Consider the following 24,769-nt stretch of genomic DNA (forward strand, 5'->3'; position numbering starts at 1 on the left):
ATTTTTTTACGTAATTATATGTGGCTACATTATTCCAACTATGTGACAATTTTTAACTGAAATTATTTGTTGCTAAAAAATTGTATTTATTCAAATATTTAATGAGACAAAATTCAAAGAAATTGGTCAAGACTTGCGTTTATGACAATAATTTAAAATGGTATCATATATTATGGGACACCCTGTATATAGTCAAACCGATAATCAAGCATTTTTAAAATATCAACTTAAGAACATTTGTGTGTATACTAAGAATGTTTTTTTAACAAAATAATTTTACCAAAGAACAGATGACAAGTAAGTAAATTTATGAGATAAACTTTTGTTGAAAAAGCACCTGTCAATGATGTTAAAAAGCCTTGATTTTCATTTGTCATGGGAATGGTTGTATAGAGTTGAAATGGTTATGATGTCATTAATTTTGGTTAAAATATTGTAATTTTAAATTTTACGAATGTTTGTTGGACGCTTTTAGTATCCACATTTGATTTGTTTCTTGACAATAATGTTGCAAAGAACTTTTGAAACTTATCATTCACTGCTTTAATATTTTAGGTGGGAGTTAACAGAGTCTTGGTGGAATATCAAATGGAATCCACTGTATGTCTATTTATTTATGAAGGTTATGTATAGGTAAGTTACCTATCAAATTCAGTTTGGTTGGTTAGAATATTATATATGAGTGATAATTTCTAGAACAGGACTTGAAGCAACATACAAACAGTGTAATTCTAACATTTTGATGGGAAATGTGTTTATTAGGTTGGTGTGTTCCCTTTTCTTTGCTTAAATGTATTGGATTAGCTATATTAATTTTGATAATTGAATATTTTTCACCTTATTTTTCTTCACAAAAAGCTCTCTAAAATATTCAGGGCTATTATTGATACAGTCCTATAATTACAAGACAATATGGTCATTGAAAATCACCATGCTATTTTGCTTTGATATATCATACTTGCAAAAAAAAAAAACACTGACATATTTGTGTATATACAATGAAATTCGAAATCTCGTGTTCATTAGAACAATATATTCTCACATTCTCGCAATCTATAGACACCCTTTTTCCTCTGTTCTTTTAACCTCTCATACATTGCACACAATAATTTCACGAAAAAAAAACAAACTTTGTTACTTTTTAATCAATTGTAATTAGTTTTTTTTCATTCATTGTTCTATATTCTGATAAAGACATACTCAATCAAAACGATACGAATATGTAATATAACACATTGTCATGAACTTATCAACATTGTAAAACCAAGGCATATATTATATGCTTTTATGATACGTCTTGTGATTGTCTCATATTTAAACCGTTGAATGAAAAGTTTGGATTTGACACTTGAAATGAATCATGGGATTGCAATTTCGCACTTAACGTCAAGTCTTTAGCTTCCGTTTGATCATCGTCGTCATCATCGACGTCATCAATGTCGATATCTTCTGATTCCGGATCGAGATCATACATTTCCTCACTAGATGTCGCCGCGGTTTCTGATGCTGTGGTGGTTCCTTTAGTTCTATCTTCACCACTTTTTCGAAAAGGGTCACTCGCTTTTTTACTTCTCTTCCATTTCATTCGTCTATTTTGGAACCAAATTTTTACCTGAAACGACAGAAAACAGATTAACGTTTTTCATGAGCGTCTTTCTGCAGAAGTTCATAATGAAATGTAAATATCATTATTTAAGTGAACAACATATCCCAGGAACTTTGGTATTTTACATTGCGAGTCGAGTTCCTGGCGATTGATTAAGTAATTAGGAGGGAAAACAGCGGGACTATAGCACGGAATGAGGTGTGCTAGAAGCACCTGTTTAGTAGGTGTGATATGTGTATCAGTGCCCCCATGAAACTTTACCCTGAGTTTGCTTGACAACAACATCGCTGGAGGCTTGTAAAATCCCGCTAACAACAAGATATCCTTTCAAAACTCCACACTCATTGTCAACATTGGTCTGGTAATTAATTTCTGGTGGGGTTGATAAGTAAGACGAGAAGTTAGCCCAGGTGGGGGCTAGAAAAACGTCAGATTCCGTCATACACATATAGGCCTAGTTTACTATTTGGAGAATTGGTCATGATTGAAAAACATATTTTTTTCATTCATGCGTTGTTATTTTTTTCACAGTTTCGTATCAAATCAAATATAATTACAATATTTCCCAGTTAATTGTCTTTCCTAAAGATTTATTTTTTCAGCTTTAGACTGAGGACATGAGTAATGCATGTGAATCTTATACTCTTGTCTTTTATTTGTATTTTAATTGAGGACAATTATGATGATGGATTTATTCTGATACTTATCATTTGTATAGATTTTATAATTTAAAGGACCTTAATAATAAGTTCCAAAACTTTTCATGTGTAAAGACCTTACAATTTTGAATTGAAGACATAGACAAATTTACCAGAAGTCAACAGCTTACTCAGAACTTGTCTCAATATTGTATACATTTTTATATATCGAATTGAGTATAGATGAATGCAATCATACCGTCGTTTGAATATATTTTCCTGTTTTCTAAAGATTTTTCAGCGTTGCATTGAGGACATCGATGAATTAAATCTAAGACTTGTCTTGTCATCAGTTGTATCAGGGGATTATCACTGAGCAATGGGTGCCTAAACCTTCTAATCTAGGTCAAACTGATTCACTAATATTCCCACAAAAGCCAAGATGACTCATAATGCATTCGGGTACTAAGACGTACAAGGTCTATATTCTTATACTCTATCAATTGCAGATTTTAGTCTATAGGAGCATTTTTAAGTGTATTTCATTGATAAGAGGATATAAAACTTGTAGATCTCTTTTTAAATTGAAACAATTATTTTATTATCCAACACAAGGCAACATAATACAAATGTCCGTTACAATGTTTATATTCTTATAATTAACTTTGATTACTTTCAAAACCAATTAGAAGATTTTAAGATCACCAGGTTTCTCTTCATCAATCGTTAAGAAGAACGTTTTATTGAAATGTGTTTAACACTTACTTGTGTTTCTGTTAACATCAGTGAGGTCGCCACCTCGAACCTCTTTGGCCTGGACAGGTACTTGTTCATCTTGAACTGTCTCTCCAGCTCCAGGAGCTGCTGACTGGTGAAGGCGGTCCTCGGACGGCGGGTCTTACCCAGTAAACTAGACTGCTGCTGAGCTGGAAAGGTAACGAACAGTATTCAAGTTCAAAAGTCCAATGTAAACAATGCAAAAATAGAAGCAGTGCAAACACGGACCTCCAAAACAACAGAGGTTGGGTCAGGTGCCAAACATGCATTTTAAAAAGAGATTTCTTTAAAATTGTATTAAATATTTTTTGTGTTTTAACAAATATAAAATTTTCTTTATTTATGTAAATAACCATTTGAGATAATGCGTTCATCGTGCACGTAAGTTTGCAAACAGTGTTTAAAATAATTATATGATTTTTAAAATTCTTTCCTTGATAAAAAAAAAAAATACATTTAAGGTTTAGGGTATTTTGAAGAAACATAGAGTATAGATTTATAAACACGTTCGCTTCGTTTTGATAACCCTTTCTGTAGACGGAAAAGAGACAGAGTAATTTTTTTCTTTTATCTGAGGTCACTCGAGGGTAACCTTCTATACATCAATTTTTCATTTCTCCAATAATAGATGTGCATCACACAGGAATATCTCTTGGTATTCAATATCATGTTTTTATTTATTCTTTTCATATAGCTTATTTTTTTTACTTCTTTCTATTTTATTTGCTATTAACTGTTTTGTTAGTTTCCATGACATTTTAGCTGGGATAATTAAAAAAAACAATAATCACCTGGAAACAAAACAAAAAACAATCACAGGTTGATATTTGACTATGGGATGTGAAACCATGCTTAAAAATAATTTATCATCCCATCTTGTAAAATACCTTTAAGTTATTAGTGCTTGATGTTTAAAGGACATATTTTAAAGTAATATAGTTTGACAAAGTAAAACATATGTATATAGAGCAGTGTTTACATTAAGTTTTAAAAAATAATATACTCAAGTTTAGTTTGACATTCCTATTTTCTCGCTATTTAACTCAAAATGATATTAAATTACTGAATAAAGTTATCTTTCCGGATTTTATATTATTGGAAAATATTTTGTGACTTGACATCTTCTCTGCACGTTTTTGCGTGAGTACGATTCATTTGATTAAAATTGACCTAAGATTGTTTGTGCACTCTTTAGATTTCGTGCTTTTCAGCAGATTTCGGAAATGCTGAATACTAATCTCCTGAACACGAGACAATTTTGCCGTCTTAATCAATTTTAACCAAATTATCGAAGGAATTTGTTCATTTCGCTAACTGTAATTTATTGCTCAGAGCCCACTCGGGCGACAAATTAGGCGTACACTTTTAATCAAATTGCCAATCACAATAGTTCTAAAATCTGTTTCCATATTTCACGGAGATGTCTCAATAGCAACAGAAATATTGGGCAGACATCCTCTTTTTTTTAAAACTGGTTATCAAGGAGGGGGTATTTCCAGGTTAAGGGAAGTAATCACTTGTTCATTATTTGTAAACAGAATTTATTTTCTTATTCTGAAGGAGTGATATCAACTGAATTTAAAGTGTTATAAATGTAACTTTCTAACACACATACATTTATTTTAAATAGTGGAACAAAAATTTTAAATATTTAAAAAGGTATACATAGAGTGTAGATTTTAATAATCGGCTGGGGCGCTCACGATTGATTTTTTCATAGGCATTCTACTCCGTTTTTGTCAATCTTTTTTATTTACATCTTTCATAGTAAATAGTGAATGATAATGTATGTATATTTAAACATGCAATTTTTTGGTCAAAATACAACATATTTATGTTTACACATACGTATGTTATGAACTTTTTAAGTCTCGATTTAATAAGAGTTAATTGACAAATTTACTCTTACATCTGACATCATACCGTTATTAGCAGACGTATTTTTGCATTCATATGAAGCAGAATTTATCCAAAACCTTATGCGTGAAAAAGAATTCACTTCATGTGGCCTTCAACCCGACATTTAGTTATATAGACAACGCATTGTAAATTAATAATGGTAATTTCCATTCTTACGTCAATACGATATGACATATCCCAGTGAATTCGAAATAAAAGATACCACAGAGTCTGACACATCTACTTCATATTTGGAAAGACGTTAATGGTAATATGTGAACCAAGCTTTATGATAAACATGATTGCTCTAACTTTACAATTGTCAATTTCCCTTACTTATTTAGCAATATACCTTCATCACCTGCATACGGTGTTTATATCTCATTTGATTCGATATGCAATAGCGTGAACTTCGTATGAAAAATTTCTAAAACGATGTCAGTTAGTGATAAACAAATTGATTAAATAAGAATATCAATAGTCTCGTTTGAATTCATCATTTCATACGTTCTATAGTCGACAAAATGATCTTGTCAGCAAACAACAATTTATCATGACGTCAAATGCTTACTGACTTATTTCATACTAATTGTTAGACCATTATGTACACACGGAATTGTCGACTGATTTCTCCGTTATTTCCGTTATTATCCGTTTTTAGCTAAATTAGTCAAGATCGCTCAACTTTAACTTACTTTATTGTCTTTTTCCTTTTCCCGCAAAAAGCGAAGGGTTCTTGGAATTATCTTTTTATCCATTACTTTTGCAATAGGAAAAAATACACTCATCTGTAGATTAATATTATTTTACTATTTTAAGAAATAAGCGATATTTTCGCAATTTCAGTATCAGTTTACTTTTGATAATTTAATTTGTTTGAAGTTTTAGAAATTTCATAGAAAAAAGAGAAATCAATTCAAAACAGTTCACAAAAATGGAGAAATATATATTTGTACCACACGAAAGTACAATTGGAATTTGATTGCCTTTACTGATTGAATACTGTATTTTTCTTTGAATATAAATGTACCCCGTTGACAAAAGAAAAACTTTCTCTGATAATTCACTTGATAAATAGATAATACGTATGTTTACCTATAAATTTGAGCGTATTGGCACGTACAACACATTTTAAAGAAAATTATGTTTTGAATGTATCAAATAATATTGTATATTCATCAAAATAAAAACATTAATTTTATTTTAAGATGTGTTTACGATATAATCGCATTTGAATTTTTTATTCGATTATTTAGATTTATTTTTAACTAAATGCGTTGATGCTGCTCTTCGATATATAACCATATTCCACCATATAACGGTATTGTAATTATGTTAATTTAATTAAGATATTTGATACACAGGAGGATGCTATTAATTACTCAATTAGGTCTATCGTTGAAAGCTTAAGAAATGATACGCACATTTTCTACAATTATCTCATCTTAAAATGACCATGAATTCTAAAGACCAACCAATACGGCTGATTGAGTTTTCAACATCGTTCGTTCGCCGTTCTATTCAAATGGTAATGTTATTAATCGAAAGGCAACTTTAATCGGAGAAAACTCAAACAAGAACTGTCAGCAACTCTGCGGCAAATCGACTGTCGGAACCGGCTAATAGCGCGCCAATTGAAAATTAAATTAGCAAATTGCAAGCCTTTTGCCCGTAGATGCCGGTTTAATACTATCTTGATGGGCAACTTTGTTGACTTATATGAAGAGAAAAAATGAATCCAGCTGTCTAATGCGAGAAACTAACATCAGTAATGAAATTTTACTTCCAAATCTTCAACTCATTTCACTCAGTTCAAGTTGTGACAAATTAATAGATCATCCCTAGAGAGAATAGCGCCGAAACTAGATCACGTGATTAAATAACTATAGCTAAGAACTGACATACAAGACTATCACTGGCAAATACAGAATTTCCATCTCTCACAAATCACTTCTTGTTGTGAAATGTGATCAAATCTTATTTCAAATAGAAAGTAAATGAATAATTCATTCTTAAACCATTAATAAAAATTATTTTTTATATAAAACAATGCATTTATATTAGGAAAAAAAATACAAGAGGATGATTTTTAAATCATAAAAAAATATATATACATAAGTAAGTTTTTCAAAAAAAAAACAACACATATTTGGTAAATTCTCAGAAAAGTGATCAGTAAACGGAGTATGATAACTTGGCTTCGTAAATATAGAAGTTCCAAGAATAACTTTTGAAAGAAAAATGTCTTCTTTTTTTTTACCTCAATGGGCTCCCAAGCTAAGGTGAAAAAGGGTACACATAACAAACATAACAACTTCAAATATTACAAATTTGTAAATAGAGCACAAAGCACTAGAAATTAAAGAGGTGGGATCAGGTGCCTAGGAGGAGTAAGCTCCCCTGTTGACCGGTCCCATCCGCCGTGAGCCCATGAATTTATCAGGTAGACTAAACATTTTGTAGACAAATTAAGAAGAAATAAAAACACAAAAAACAAGGACATAACAATTTGTATGAAACAAGACAACCTAAATACGACAAAGTGAAACTACAATTGCTAATACAGTCACTATAACGAGCATGGCATTTACGAAATGCTGACTTTAAACGAGGTTGTTGAAATCCCTGTAAAAAATATTTAAGAGTAACCTGCCCGGGTTACATCCAAAGGATACCTTCATTTTCCAAAAGGTGATTAAGCTACTAATAAAAGAGGGAATTTTGAGGAAAGAAATAAAACGAAAGACCTACTGGAAAAAAATGAACAATATATCCCAAGTTTCTTTTCAATATGTGAGTACAAAAGGATAGCTACCAAATTTTCTAAAAATGAATCAAACAACAACAAAAAAATATTATAAATTAATTTTTATTGTTTACTGACATAGATGTCAAAAGAAAGAAATTCTTTCAGTCAATACATAAAGGTAACTTAAAAGAACCTGTTTAAGTATAAAATAGAGTTACTGAAATAGTGACAACTAAATTGTATGACATGAGAGATAACAAGAGCTTTTCCGTCGTTATTTCCCTAATTTTTGTAGTAATAAGCCACCAGCAACCTTGTTAACAAAATAAAGTTTCATTAGATTAAATTTTTTCTGAACTTTTTCATTCCATTTTTGGAATAAAATTTTGAACCAAAGACTACTGTAATTTCAGTCTAAAAGATCAAAACATGGGGCAGTCGGCTGGAGTGTGACCAGTTAAAAGGGATGCTTACTCCTCGTTGGCACCTAATCTTGCTCTTTAATTTCCTGAGGTCCTTGTTTTATGCCCTTTTTACACATTTGTACGTATTGTTTGTTTTGTTAGGATCAATAACCGTTTGTTATCTTCACATTGTTCATCTAACTCAAAATTGCAAGTGTTTGGCAAAACATGAGTGTAGTATGATAAAACGCTGTTTTGTTAAATAAAGCATTTCAATAAATCAATTCTCTGTGGAATCATATCAAACTCCTTTCTCAAATGATATAAATAAAAAATATCTTTCACGAAAAATAAAAAACCCTATCAACTTCATCTTAAGATACACATGAAGAATGAAAGCAAACTAAGATAAAATAAAAATTAAATATAAAAAAAAATCATTTTCAATCAAAGTAAACTAGTTTAGTTCGATAGAAAAAATGTTTTTTATTTCAGTCCTGGGAAAAAAATTCAAAATGCCTGAACACTTTTAATTGCAGGTCATTTTACATTATTATTTTTGTATTATTTATTTATTTTAATCTATTTATTTCTTCCTCAAATTCTTGGAAAACAATTTGTTTGAAAATTATTTTGCTTGTTGGTTTTTGATGGAAATATGGCAGGATATCCTTCTTTAATAAATATTTTTTTTTCATTTTTTTTCTAAGTATTAAATAAAATAGATGATTTGCCATCAAATTTTGATATGTAAAATTTTCAGCCTACAGTTAATATTCAATTTCATACACAATGAAAGCATTCCCAGCCCTTCACTCTGATCAAAGTGTAAAAAGTAGATAGAGTCCAGAGATTTATCAATCTTGACCAATGTCCATCTAACCCTTGTGACCCACGGCCCTCCTAATAGTTTGGTCTTGATATTGTTATCAGGAATGACTATTTAATTCGCCTATCATAGAGATAGTACCCAGAATCATCCGTCAGATCTCTGTCCTATCATATCCTTTATCATGAAGGACTGATGTTACCAAATAATGTCGGATCATTTCTTATGCAAGCTCTGGTTACAGATGAGATTAGTTATCAATCTAAATCCGCTTTTCTTCTAATTTCGGAATGATAAAGCACACATTGTTAAGACTAGAAGAATTTCATTACTTTTGTGTATTTGAAATTTGTTGATGACCAACTGGGACCAAAGTGTGTACTGATGGTGAAAAAATAAATAATCGGTCACATCATGGAATAAATGGTGGAAAAATTAATCTTATTGTTTTCAAGACGAAATAAGACCATGGTTTATTTTCTCTGTCCATATATTACTTAGATTTCTAGGTCCTTTATAAATACATGTGTACATGTATTCGATAACTAGTTTTTGCATGATAATGAATGAACAAAATCTAATAAATAAGTTTGTTAACAAAAGTATTACTTTCCTGGATCCGATTAGATTTCTTAATATTATTTTAACAACTAAATATTATAAACTTTTAACATAAAAAACAGATGTTACGTGTCATATTGTTCTATCGCAACAGCTGTGATTTATTGAAAAAATTGATAAAATACCTCTTGAAAAAAACATAAAACATGAACTCCTGTTGATAAATTGAAAAATGCACATTCCTGAAATATTCAAAACAGGCAAACAAAAGCTTAGCACGTCAGTCAATCATTTTTGATATGGGGAAATATTAAAACAATTAACCTGTTCTCTGCCCCTGATACCTCCTCGACACCGCTCGTCCTCGTAAGAAGAGGGGGTAAATTAAAAATTTAATCCTACTTCAGATACCATCACCAGACGAGAGTGTGAATGGTTGTCAGATTGTTAGTCATTCATGGGAATCGTATAAAAATGAAATTTTAAAAGCAAAAACAAGAGGTTAGAGGGCCAAAATTCTCACCTGAGTTAGTTTATCCCACAGATCTTCAGAAGATATTTAAAAGTTTTTTTTATTTTTCTTGAAAGGTTGGGTTCCAGTATTATGGCCCATCTCTAGCTCTGAGGACCTCTGAATCTACAAACCTTAGGTATGATCCAATACAGATTTACCTACCATAGCCTTGCACTTATGGAGATTTTTTTTGAATGCATGTAATTTTTAAAAATTTGATCCTGATTTTCAACAACACTAAATTGTGGTCCTTTGCTAAAAATAACATTAAATTTACACAATATGCTAATGTCTTCAAATGGATGTTTCTGTTGTGGTTCTTAAATTCTTTCATTATACAAAACATTCTTATATAGTTCTATGCCAAATTTTGATCTCGTATAGTTCCCCTACAATATATAGAATCTATATATCTTAGGAGTTTTTGACATAATTCTAAAATAATTTCAACTTGTATGGTCTAGTGATTGTGGATAAAAAAGAGTTATTTACAATTTTTGCAACATATTCTTATGTGAGAAAATTAATTATTTGATAATTTCTTTTGTGGACCCACATAAATTCTAAGGATGATAATTTGGAAAATTTTGAATTGTACATAGAGTCTAGAAACATTCATGAAAATTTGATCTTCTATCGCCCATATATTAATAAGTAATTTTCAAAGTTTCAATCTAAAACCAGTATCCATTATTTGAACAATTTACAATTAATGATAACATTACATTTGGAAGCTTTTCATACGTTACTTTTTTGTTCCATTTGTTCTGAAGAAGTAGTTTCCCTGAAGAAAAATTTGTAAAGACTTTTTCTTTATAATTCAGTGAAAACTTTTATCCCTTATTGCTTCTCTTCCCTTCTACCAGCATCCTTGATTTGAATAATTTACAGTAAATATTCAGTTAAGAACTTTCTAGTCAGTTTTTTTTCTTGAGAAATGATGTTAAATTTTTTCTACTGTAATTTAAATTTTAATATTAATTTTAATTTCAATTTCAATTTATAGATTCGATCTTCTATTGTTACAGTTACCCTATTCTGAACATAGGAAAGGAAACACAGGAAATCTGTTCTTCCTTTTAAAGCTTCCACATACGTTTTAGCTCTTCTAAGCCAATGGGTCTTAAAAAAAGCATTTTTAATTCCCCTACTCTATTTTTCCCTTTTATTTATTATCCCCTTGGTGTAAGTTTGTCCTTTCTTCCCTTTTGAAATATAAGAATCCCGTTTCCCAGTTATACATATTAGTACAACTTTTGTTGCAATTAGTCCAATGGCTTTAGAAAAGTTGACAGACACCTGACAATAGGTGATTAGAAAAGCTCATTGAAGCTTTTTGCTCAGGTGAGATGACAATTTTAGGGATCAATAACACAGACTATTTTCTCTTCCAAAGCTCAAATATCTCTAGTTAGAATGGTTTCTCTTTCACTTGTTTGGCAAAACCACATAAAGTTGTGAAAAGGGTAAAAATAACTTAACAGCCCATTTTAATTTTCGAAAAGTTTTAAGATATGTAAGAAGTTCTTGTTCTTGTGAAGCTTCTTTGAAGCTTTTTTTCCTTGATTAATATTTCCAACTTAAATTTCCATTGAAAGAACTAATTTCTATTTATACTAATTTATGCAATGCATCTATATATACGTTTTTCCAACCCTTTTTGTGTTCTTTGTACGTTTTTTAGATTTTGAAAAAATCTACAAAGTTGACATATATAAATTGAGATAACTTGTCAATAGAAAAGAAGTTATGTTGGCAGATTGAACTTCAGATAAGAAAGCAATTAATCATAGCTCTGAGTAATCAAACAACAATGTTTGGTCAATAATTTTGTCGTTTTTCCCTAAGTAGACAATGTTATGTAAAGTACTGTGAGATTTAGTGCATTATATTTAAAACATTCATACTCTGTAGTTTTCTTAAATGTTCTTCTACATTTATACATATGTATTTAACCCATTTCATTCCATCTTTCTGAACCAATTCTTTATATTTTATTAAATTTTGATTCTGTTTTCATCTAGAACACACAAAATGTTCTTTCAGCCAATTACCTGTTTTTCCTCTTATATGTACATGTACTAGTGTTTTTTATGTTATCTACTTTCTATTTTGTTTTATTTCATTGCATTCTGTCCAAGTATGGAATACAGTTATTCGTCCAATCCCAGAAAGTGGTCCCTTGTAATCTCCCAGCATTGTGTGTGTAAATCTTGTTCTCACTTCTGGCATACACAGCTGGATTTGCTAAGCTTAACATATAATGTACCTTATCGTCATTTTTTAATTCCATATCACGTAAATATCGATCATCGATTGGTGAAATGGATTCAAAATTTGTTTACGCTCCAAGACGTCTGTGCTAGTACCTCTCCGATAATGATTTCTAGCATGACATGAAAGGTTGCATTTATTGTCCGAAACCGCGCCGTATCTTGAATTCCGGATTGTGGGGATTAAGGTCTACATAATTGGTTTAAGGGGAACTTAATGATATAGCGTACTACTTGAATTTTAGAGATAAGATAGACGGGATAAATATTTGATTTTGTACGTACAGGTGCAAATATCTGTCCCTTCGCACAACAATGGTTAGATAGGAAACAAAACCAAATTGAAAAGAAAGCAATTAATTTTGTTCAATTGGGGATTAATTCCCTTGTTGCAAATTGAATGTAACCCCTGCACATGAGTTTGTTGGTAGAAGTAATGGATTAAGAGAGGTGATTATTCACACAATTAGTCGCTGGAGCGCGTGATAAATCGCGTTATAGACCACCGTTGGTTGCTACGATTTCTCTCGATTTCTCAACCCCAATGAATGTGTTTTGAATCAAAAACATAACACAGTATCAAAACATTTGTCGACTGATTTTTCCCTTTGTGTTTTATAGAAATTGATTTCTGGTGAGGAATTTCTCAGTCACCAGGAAAAATTTAGTTAAGGTCAATAATTTTTATAATACATATATTCCATTTATAAGAAAATTATTTCTTAAAAAACATTCTTGCCAAGAAACAGGATATTTTAACAAGAATTGCACTACAGGATTAAAAAATAATATCCCATTAAAAATATTATAAACTTAAGTTAAATCAATTCCATTTAAAAAAAATCACATTTTAAACACTATGGTACTGCTTTCAAGAAAAACTTATAAAGGGGGCGGGACTGTTTTGTTCTCCTGGCTAAATGCTAGTCGAAATTTGAACTTGATTGATATTGAAATTTATTAAAATTCAAGATTTATTGGATTTTAAAGAAGTTTTTAGAATGTAAATTCAAAGAAGAAATATCTACTTGCAGAATACTATGAACATTGTTTACTTCAGAACGACATATTTACATGTTATATATGACTTAAACTGCTGATCAAATACTTATATAGACTTATATTTTCACCTGATTTATAAGAAAGGAATATAAATAGCATATAGAATTACAATATTTTTTCTATATTTTATATCTTGAATAAACGCTTAACATCATATTCAGTTTATGATATTGGGTTTTTATGATATTTTAATTCGACCATTTTATTACATAGCATGTTATATTTTATTACATAAATGCACTTCATTGGAAAATTTAAAAATTGTTTGTTTTCGTATAATGTATTTATTATGTCCAGTTTTTAAGGTTTATCTATAAATACCAATAGAAACATGATTTTAATTTTTGAGAACATTTCATAAACAAATATTAACTATGCAAATAGGTTTTTTTTTCTATCAAGAATTAGAATATTCAAGAAATCAATTCTTTAACAATAAATTCTATGTTTGTGAAATAATATTTATTCATAGAAAAAAATATCCATTAAAAAATGAAGGAATATTATTTAAATAAAATACTACTCAAATTTTATTTTTACGAAATAACAACTATATTTAATTTGGTTTTTTAATATATATATATTGTTTCAGTTGTCGTAATGCTTTGTTCCCTATTTTGACATTTATATTAAAATCAATGTTAAAAATTTACATTCAATGTTCTACATTTATTTAAAAGCAATTCACTTCTTTATATTATTCAACGGGTGATATACTAGTATATTGTATACAAGTATATTGCTAGCAGCAATATGTTTCGTTTAAATAGAAATTGATGTAAAAATGGTTAAACATAAAATACCAATTTAATTCTTAGGAAAAATACGATGAGAAGAATTATATATTTATCTACAGTTTTAACACCGGGGGTTTTCTTCATATGAAATTTTAGAAATTCTTTGTTTTCACTATATCTCTCGGACAATTACTTGAAAAAAACATTGTCTTTCTTTAATGAACACAAAAATAAAATAAAAAAAAAACGGAAAGAGAATTGATCAAACTATTTACTTTAGTTCCGTAGACTAATTATCGACCAAACATCGGTTTGACTTTCCGAAGAAGACGCGTCAAATTAGCGCGGAACAATACTTTGTAGATAATCTCCGATAAGACAAATTTATTAAAACAAACACCCATTTTACAGAATTAAACCCTATTTCAACACATTAAAGATTTAGACGATTTATTTTTAAATTTTTGAGCGCTTAAAAGGCTCATATTCTTGGATCATCTACAATCTATAATTCATCTTCTAGCTTTAATGATCATTTATCTTCATCGATGGGTTTTGTTTTGTCAAGATATGATCCTTTTTCCCGTAATCTGGGTGCACGAGACGCTTTCTGATCCCCAGTTCCCGCGCAGACGGTACAACCAGAAGAGAAGGGAGCAATGTCTCAGACGAGGCCTTCATTTGTGCCAGCAAGTTCTCACAGAACCGGAATATGGTTAAGCTTAAATTATTATGTCAGCTAAAAGATTTTGTGGGAAAATATTTCTTGAGTTGCTAATGTTCATTCATTTATTTGAAAACGGTTTATACCGACTTCTTAAAATATAGTAGTTACCTTTTTGGGATGCATTTATTTGTAAATGTATAAATGGCAAAAGACGATTTATAATTATTATCATCGGTGTCCAACATTAATTATTTATGTTAGTATACTTTTGCTTAATTCTGCATCATTAGAAAATTCAATATCAGCAATACATACTTTCTTTTATTATATAAAAATCAATAATTATAAAGTTAAATTTCATTAGTATACCCGTTATATAGAAAATGACAATAATCTCGTAGAAAAAAGGTAAATTATCCAAGCTACAATGTTATTATTACATCAATGTCATTTATTTGAAACAATCTGAGTTATAGGATCAAAAGTACATTGTTTTCTGTGTATGTATATTGTTTGATGAGGTCTTTTTAAAATGTTACATGTTACCCTGCACACATTTATGTCGTTATCGGGCCCCTTGGTGTAAATAATTCTGGCCACTTTGTAAATATCTATACTTACCAAATGAAACCTTTTGAACAGCCATAAATGGCAACATGTTCAAATATATGATTACATGTTAAAGTTGTTTATTCACCCTCTCCAGTGAACACATTGCTGATATGTCCTTTGATAAGCTATATAAATGTACCCTTAGTTTCAAATTTGCACCTCATTGTTTTAGCCACCTTGGGCATGAAGTTGTTATCTTGTTTAGAGTAAAGATTGTAAATATTTTTCTTTTACTGTGAAATATCTGGTCAGTTTATCTTGTATCATATGATATATAATGAATAATTTTGAATACTACTACAAACAAAATATTTGTAAGAATTCGGATAATGAAATTATAATTTATCTTCATTCTTAGCGATAAATTCTTATATATCCCTTTTTAAAGAATCTCTTTCCTTTTTTACAACAGCCACAACATGTATTTTCAAAATATTTGTATTCTTCTTATTTTCATTTATCTATGAATAGCACATTATGATTAGTTCTCATGATTTTAAAAGTTCAAGTTTGTTTTGGCATTTAGATCATATGTTTGTTATTTGTTGCTGTCCCAGGGGTAAGATGGTTAATTTGACTTTTTTGTTGTAATTCTTTTTATGTCTTATTAAAAGAGAATAAATAAATATTTTTTGTGAAAATTATGCTTCTTGTTTTATGTTTTAAACCTTATTTTTCGTTAATATATGAAGCCTTAGTTGATTTTAATATTATATGAAAACCTATAGATTTAATGGAGCAGGATTAAATGGACAGTTTATTTTGATATTGACTGGCTATCCTTTTTTAAAACGAAATTTCCATACCTCCATAGTCCATCATTCTTGGCATAAACATGCCACCTCTGGCGAACCACTCATTCAAGTAGGGTTGAATCCCTTGATGTGATGGGGGCATTTTAAGTCCAGGATTCATTGGAGAATGAAAAGCACTGCCGGGAAGAATCGGAAGCATGGGGTGACCGGGCTGAGAGCCATATCCGTACATTTGATGGCCCGGAAATAGTCCATGAAGGTGATTGGAGGGGATAAGTGATCCTGGATGCTGGGGATTCAAAAGACCGGGACGAGGAATAAAACTTCCGGTAGAAAAATTCACAGAATTTGACGGAGAGATGCTCGACTCTGGACTAGACGGGCACCTGTTACTTGATCCCGAGGAAGAGGGCCGAGGAGAATCGCATGGAGACTTTGGATGATCCTTTGCCGGATGTCCCTTACTGTTACCGACAGTTGGTATTTTGTTAGTTGCTCCATGAATTTGTCCTTTGCTGCTCAATTTTGAGTCCTGTTTTTGTGTAACGTCATTTGAAAGCAAAGCGTCAATACTAAAGGACATGGTTAAAGTCCCAAACGCAGAATTATCCAAAACCATTAAACACGATGTTAGAATATAAATGGTGCAATTTCGAATGATTTTTCACGTCATATTCTTTGAAAGTTCGTAATTTTCTTCAGTGGCTTGCCTTTTTCAAATTCTTTTGCTTGACCGTTTGATTTTTCCTTGGCTAAATCAGATCGGTCAAATTTGAAGTCTTTCTGAAATCCGGTAGCACAGCAGAGTAATCAATGTGATACTTCCTTATGATTTTATCTTGTTCGTTCAAAATGTGAATGTAAAGGCGGGGCCTACTGGACTTGTTCAAATATGGTTGTCGGTAAATAACTCTGATAGCCCATGCCGATAACAGATTGGCTCAAAATTATTTCACATCAATACATCTCCACTTGGAAAAACAGAGATTGAATACAGCTTATTACTAAAATTAAAATCAAATAGACGAGAAAATGAAAGAGTAAAAATGTGTCTCCTAATGCATTTTTTAGTCTTCAAAACTGCATTGGAAAAATAACGGATTTTCATTCATTTTTTAAAATATTGACTTTTTTTCACATGGTTTGAAATTGAAGATACACCATGTAATCATATTTCAATAAAAAGAAGTGGCTATGACCGTTATCTTTATAACCCCATTATCTTCCAGTAAATGACCACTTAGCTCTCTAGAGAACGGAAGCTAATCATTGTCCTAATCCCGCCTGTAATACCCGTTATGAATGGTCCTTACAATACCTCTCAATGGAACGATACTTCAGGAAATCGCCATTTGTTCTAAAGAGGTAATGAATAATAAATAATATAAATAAGTTTGTATGATTTTTCTTCTCTTGAGTATGCAGCAAAAAGCATTTACACTTGTATTCAATTCACTTGATAAAATTCAGGCACATTTGGAAAAAAAAAACATAATGTTAATTCTTTTTTATATTATTGCACTAGTTTTAAACTACTTTATTTATTTATTTATTTATTTATTATCTTTTAACTTAATTTTTATGTAATATGTACATGTACCTCGTTTTTTACTCGAAATTCAGAAATTTAAACATTACATGTACATGCATTTGGTGATCGCTTTGTTTTATTTGATTTAAAATGTAGAAACATTTTTTTAAAAATTATTTTCAAGTGCAGCGATTTAGATTAATTTTGTTATGTTTGAACAAAATTCCAATACTAGAATACTTTTTTAAATATCAAAGAGTGTTCCTGTTATGCAAAATAAACGCTAAACAAAGCTAAAAATTGTGATTTTTCTAACTTTCCAAAATTAATTAAGGAAAAAAGTTTTTTTAATGCTATTCTTATATCAAAGATTTTCCTTTTTTCTAAATATCGAAAATAGTTTAACATTTATTTGATGCAAATGAAAAGTGAAGATAAACAGTATATCATTTTCAAAAGTATATCTAAATAATATAATTTATCAGTAGAAATTAGAAGAGCATATGAAAATAGAGGTGGGATCAGATATCATGAATCAGTAAGCATTCCAAAATTACAATATATGATCTTCACAAAACTTAAGGAAACCAAAGTATATAATTAACGAAGAAAGTCAAATTTAGCAATTTGCAAAATTTCTTATGTGAAGTAAAAATTGATATTGTTTTTTTACTTCAAATTTTTTTTATTCATTATCTTAAATTTTCAAATAAATTCAGTTGATATAAAACGCATAGTAGCATTATTATTCATATGACAAAAAATGGGTATACATGTCCCAATTTTTTTTCTTTTTTTATTAATGACATTTATAATGTTAAAAATCAACAATGCCTGAATGCCTTGCAAATGTTTGAATACATTTTGTCAAATCAAATAAAAAAGTCACGTTTTTAATAGACTCACGGCGCGCTTGACCGATCAACGTGGGATGCTTACTCCTGCTGGGCACCTGTTCCCTCCTTTGCCATTTCCACAAGGGCCTGTATTTATGTCTTATTCACAGAAAGGATTGTATTATTTGAAGTTTTTATGGGATCCAACACTGTTTGTAATCTTAACTCTTTTTTAAATTAAATTATAATTCATCCCATAAGTTTTTGGAATATTGGAGATAATAAACAGTATCAAACCTCAAAGGCTCATTTAACAATACAAAATAGGAGCAGAGCAAACACGAACCCCCAAAACATCAGAGGCGGGATCAAGTCCCATGGAGGACTGAGCATCCCCTACCGACCGCAGGCACACCCACCGGGTGCTCCTTATCATAATTGGGAAATTTTGGAAAAATCTGTCGACTCCATAGTCGACAATTCATTGTGCAAATAATGGCCTAACAATTAGTATGAAAAACGTCTGTCAGCATTTGACTCAATGATAAATTGTATGTACTGACGAGGTCATTGTATCGACCATAGAACTTACGAAATGATGACTTTAAACGAGACTGCTGATATTCTTTTAATTTTTCATCAACTTGTTTGTCAATAACTTACTTCGTTTTAGAAATTGTTCATACGTAGAGCATGCTCTAGATTCAATCAGAAACTTAAGCATCTTTTTTTTATATCAACCACAGAGTACTTATGTGTACAATTAGAATGTTTTAAACAAAAAATTTTGCAAATGACCAATGACAAGATAAGCAAATTTAAGAGTTAAAATTCTATTGAATAAGCAGCTGTTAATGATATAAAATAGGCTTGGACTTTAATTTATTGTGGGGAATGGTTGTGTATAAAGTTGAAAAGTCGCAAGTTTTTAAGCTGTTGATTTTTGTAAAATCTTGTGATTTCCAAACGTCCTGGAATTTTTAAGTATCCACATCTGATTTATATCACTTCTCGAATATATTTTTGTACAGTACTCTTCAAGCTCCTCCTTCACTGCTGTTAATATGTTAGTGAGGAGTAAAGAAAGAGACTTGGTTGAACATTTACTGGAACCCACTATGTATCTTTGTTTGTAAGGATTTTTATGAAGTTGGATAAAGAAACGTCATAATTTTTTTTGACTGTAGTTTCAATTTTTTTGGTGGGAGCTTTTGGCCAAAAATATGATTTTGTCTATATGATAGTTTTTAGAGAGCTATTTCGTCATATTAAATTATTAGTAAAAATTGTTGTTTCTTGAACACTTAATTATGAGATCTGATTTAGTACGAAAACAAAAAAAAAATGTGTTTGATAAAAGCAATGAAGCCAACTCTCTTTGACTTAAGCCAGAATCACCCGGCTATTTAGAATACTACAGTCCATATCATGAGTGTGCTATCTGTCATATAACAAAGCAAATCTAAATCGCAGTTGAAAACAAATCTCAAAGTGTGTTTTAGTTTGTGTGCTTTTGTATATTTATTGAAAGATGCGAAGTCAGATATTTATTTTTTTTATTTTAATTCACATATTTTTATACCAATTTCGTTTTGTTTTCTGTATTTTTCTCTCAATGAAGAAAGCAACAAAAGAGATAATTTGTTATACTTCTTTAACCATTCGAGTATTTTTACTCATATTGCATTTGCTTGTGAAGACCTACAAATTTAAACTTGTACTAGGCACTTGAGCCTTTGGGCAATCAGGAATCAATTCTGTACCAGTGCCTACCTACACGGGACTTCAGTTCATATGAACTCCTACGAAGAACTGGAGTCTCCTGTTTTGGCGCAATGGCACTGCGTCTGCTCTAGAGTCGCGGAGTAAGGAGTTGATCCTTACGCCGCGGGTTCGAATCCCACTGTGGGACGTTGAGAACAGTCCTTCGAATGAGACCGAATAAACAGAGTTTCCATTTATGTCTTCTAATGCTTATAGGCAAGATCACCGCAGCTTGTTTTTGCTAATTTTGTAAAGTCAAATAAAACACTTTGATGTTGATGAAAAATGTCATTTATTAAAATGACGGTATAAATGTGAACAATTTAACAAACAAGAAGGGGGATCAGATTCACAAGCTTTGCTTATCAGTTACGTAAAATATGATAATGTCTGATCCCCCAAAACTGACTATAAAAAAGTATCTGTAAGACAAGACAATCAAAACATCATATTAAAAAGTTAGCAAATAGATGGCACATCAAAATAAAATAGGCCACAGAGTTTCCATGCTGCAGTAGGTGCTGGTACTAAAAAGATCCCTCGCTTCTCAATTGATCTGGGTGCCGAATATAGATTTTTTTAAAAAAATGTAAAGCTCTCCACCGGCAAGTTTTGGCGTCTCCGTATGAGGGATAAATTCTTGAGAGGGACGTTATACAACAAACAACGAAAGGGTACGTTAAACAACAATGAACAAACAAACGAAGGATCGGACTCCGTCTTCGATACAACACATAAATTCAATTTCAATTTTTGCAGGTGAATATGGAATTTATTTCACGAGTGATTTTTTTTAAAGCAAAGCATGAGTAAAAATACTGAGTATCAAACAATCTGTCACACGAGTAAAATAGATTCCATAGTCAACTTTAAAAAGTTGAATTTTTATTTTTTGTCTCTGTTTTTTCGTACCACGGAGTCAAAGGATGTGACTTCACAGTTTAGCAAATGCAAGTAACTGGAGTTTATTTTTAGAAAACTGATTTTCAACCACCTTTTTTCATGTTGCATTTTAAAAAATAAATGAAAGTATCAATATGATTTGACTTATTAATGGCAAAGAAAAGAAAATAAAACATTGCACCTAAATTTAAAATATTATAAAGGCTGTAAAGGCTAAAAAATATTAAATATTGTAAACATATATAGACTAAAATTAGATCGAGATTCAAATTTAAATTACGCAAATGAATTATGCCTTTTAGTTTTATTCATGAGAAGGGAAGAGAACCTCCTCAAACATAAAATGATATAATATTAAGATCTAAACTTTAAAAAAGCATGTTACGACGTGGTTGGATATTAACATATTTTTATTTAGAATCATACGTTGTAGTAGTAATTTGGGATAAATTATATATTAGACATATCTTAAATGATAGTGCGCTTTCAAACTGCTCTTTGACAACTTCCATTAAAAAGAATTTCATTATTTTTGAGTATTCATTTAAAATGTACAATCAAAATCGATGGAAATTCTGCAGAAGTAATTTGCATCGCCTGGGGATGAGAATAATTTTTATAAAAAAAATTGGGGAAAAAAGATAAAATACAAGGTCCCAAACGTTATAATGATATCAGAATTTAAGCAAGAAAAAAATCTTCGCTTATTACTTCATATAAATGTAGAAAAAGATAAAAAATGTTATTGAGGCTCTACCTAATTCAAATTAGGCTATGTAGTAATCCTATTATTAATAAATTTAATTAAAAAGCGCTCGTACAACATCAGTACAAAAAGTGAAATAATGAATACCTACCACAATAGAATTTTATATTTTCAAAAATCCATTCATACCCACTTTGATTAAATCTGTGTTTATCAAAAAGTATGTGCAATAGCTAGTGGCAAGCACGACCTTCTACTCATCAAATTGTAACAAATGATAGGCATAAAACCTCTCGCACAGATAAAATAAATTTTGTCCTAAAATTGCTCATGTAGTAATATAAAAGTAATTTCTCCGAAGCAAAGATACTTTAACACTAATCAAGGTGCCTTGTTGTGACAAGTTTGGAACCAATGATGCAAGTAGTAAATGGAGATGACTGACAAATATTTCTAAGAGGTTTACTTTCGTGGGATCTTAAGAATAAATACTAAATTCACAATTCTCCTCCTAGAATGGTTATTTAATTTTTCAAATATTTCCTCAATCCTCCAGAAAAACAATTGAATACTTGTATTACCAAGAAAACTTACTAGATACATTACATGTATTGGGTCATAGCTTTTCTGATTCTTATAACGTCATTTCAAAGAATTGAGGTCATTAAAATCACAATATCTACATTCATTTTCATATATCTATTTTGATTCCAAATTTGATCATAATCCACTTATGCTTGGGATGAAATTCTTTCCAACAATTGATTTCAACATTTCGTTTATTTTAAATACTTAACATTTTGAAATTCTTATTGCCAATACATCGATCGACACTATATTTCAAACATACGGAAAAATATATTATTAAAAAGGGAAATTGAAATCACGATAGCATTCACTGGATTAAAAACACAATTATTTAGATCACATTTCAAATAGATGTAAAACTTTTTTTCTTTAAACAAATAAAATGTAATAATGTATATCAGACAAGCATTTTTAACTTGCTTTGGAGACTAATAAATATTAGATATTTTCTCCTTAACAAAATAGTTTGCAACTTTGCATGGCTTCATTTTTTGGCACTCTACGCAATGTCGTTTTTTTTCCATAGGCTCAACAGTGTTGTATGTTGATTACATTGAGAGAAAAAAACATTTATTTATTTCATAGAAATATTGAAAAGGAATGTTTAAAATAAGGAAAACATTTTTATTATTTAAAATCTTCAATCTTATAACAAAAGCGCTTTAATTTGCCTGCTCTGAAAAAGGAATGATTGTCACGTAAGAAAAATATGCAGTTTTTGATTTATAGAAGCTCAGTATATTAATGAGTTGATGACATTTAAGTTATATCAGTACTTAAAAAATAAATGAAAAGAAAATCAGACAATTTCTTGTTCAGTGTATTAAGTCCTTTGCATTAATAATCTCGTTTCTTTGCGTTTTATATAAGACGCACGTGAAAAAAAAAACTTTTGCTCATGATTACATTCAAAGATTTAGGGAGAATAAAAGTTAGCACAATTTTCAATTGAAAAGATTCATTTGAAGATATTTTTCAAAAGATGATTCATGCTACTTGTATTTTTCGATGAAAAGATAAAGATTGTCCTTTTCTAATAGAAAAATATGACTCATTTAAGAAAGAATAGCACCTGAACATCAGATGTTTATATTAGGGTCTTTCTTGAAACCAGTTGATCTTTTATCCACAATGAAATCCCCTAAATGGTCATCGCACAAATACCTATGGGTTAGCTATATCGATCCAGCTTTTTCTAGATATGTGAAAAGTCCCAGTCTTGTACAAAGAACAAAAGTTTCGTGCAGATTTTCAAAACTCATACCAATCTTAAATGCATCTTAAATCCATTAACAATGATCGAGGTTTTTGCTCATAGGTCTGCAGGAATTATTTAAGCCCTATATTACAAGACCATATTGTTCCAGGCTCTCGACATTTAACGCATGCTGTATCGGTATTTCATTTTCTTAATTTCATACCATAATAAACAAGAATAAACACAGAGATTAGCATTTCCCATTCATAATTGTTGAATATCGTTCAATAAAAGTGACAAGAAAGAAATTATTGCTCCCTAAGTAAATTCGCACCTGTATCTATCACGGCGGAGGTTTTGGCGAGGCACTTGTATGTCTTCGGTTGCCATCTTTAGCATGAACAACGCCGGAATTAATCATTATCTATGTTTGTTTCTCATTGTGGACTTGACAATGTGTTTCTTAGCATGTAAATATTGCTTATTGATGGCTCTAGAATTATCTACCTCTTGGTTGGGTCTTCCCGGCCAGTATCTTAATTGCACGACATATATTGTCCGCCAATTATATGAAAGGTATTCATCTTTCAGTATTTCCCCTTTACAAAGCTCTTTGGTGATCTTTTTTTTTTCTTTGGAAAACTATAAAGATTCAAGATTGCAGGGTGTTTTACTTTCATTTAAATAATTTTTATCTTTGGTTCTTTATCATATGCTGTGAAATACATTCTTTGTCAATTATCTACATGTATAGATGACCATATTCTCTGTATACATAGTTCCAACTAGACTGATACCAATATCATCTCTCTCTCTCTCTCTCTCTCTCTCTATATATCTCTCTCTCTCTCTCTCTCTCTCTCTCTCTCTCTCTCTCTCTCTCTCTTATAAATCTGTAAATGAAAACTGAAATCATCTGCAGTTACGCTGTATCTCTATTTTGGAATTATGTCCTTTACCATACCCTATGAAATTGCACGAAGACAATGCAATGTAACTTTGAATTTGAACATCCATCTTCCTTAGAGTTTAGAAACTGTTAAATAGACCTGATGTAATAAAAGACCTTCCATTTGGTAAAATAAAAACAAATAATAAACACGAAATAACCACCATAAATTCAATGACTTGTCTCGAGATCTTGAATCAATACAGTGGGC

At 30.5% G+C, this 24,769-nt stretch overlaps 1 protein-coding gene across 1 annotated transcript; it reads right to left on the reverse strand.

Moving 5' to 3' along the window:
- Positions 1-1,181: 1,181 nt before the first annotated feature.
- On the reverse strand, positions 1,182-16,840 carry LOC134240202 (motor neuron and pancreas homeobox 1-like). The gene is made up of 3 exons (XM_062722303.1): positions 16,135-16,840; positions 3,010-3,170; positions 1,182-1,612 (listed from the first exon to the last, which is right to left on the reverse strand). Exons 1-3 carry the CDS (start codon positions 16,700-16,702, stop codon positions 1,286-1,288), a joined length of 1,056 nt encoding a protein of 351 aa, XP_062578287.1. The 5' UTR covers positions 16,703-16,840; the 3' UTR covers positions 1,182-1,285.
- Between the last annotated feature and the right edge of the window lie 7,929 nt (positions 16,841-24,769).

The sequence above is a fragment of the Saccostrea cucullata genome, unplaced genomic scaffold, assembly GCF_032062105.1.
Source record: "Saccostrea cucullata isolate Sc308-1 unplaced genomic scaffold, CSIRO_AGI_Scuc_v1 ctg74, whole genome shotgun sequence".
Taxonomy (NCBI): domain Eukaryota; kingdom Metazoa; phylum Mollusca; class Bivalvia; order Ostreida; family Ostreidae; genus Saccostrea; species Saccostrea cuccullata.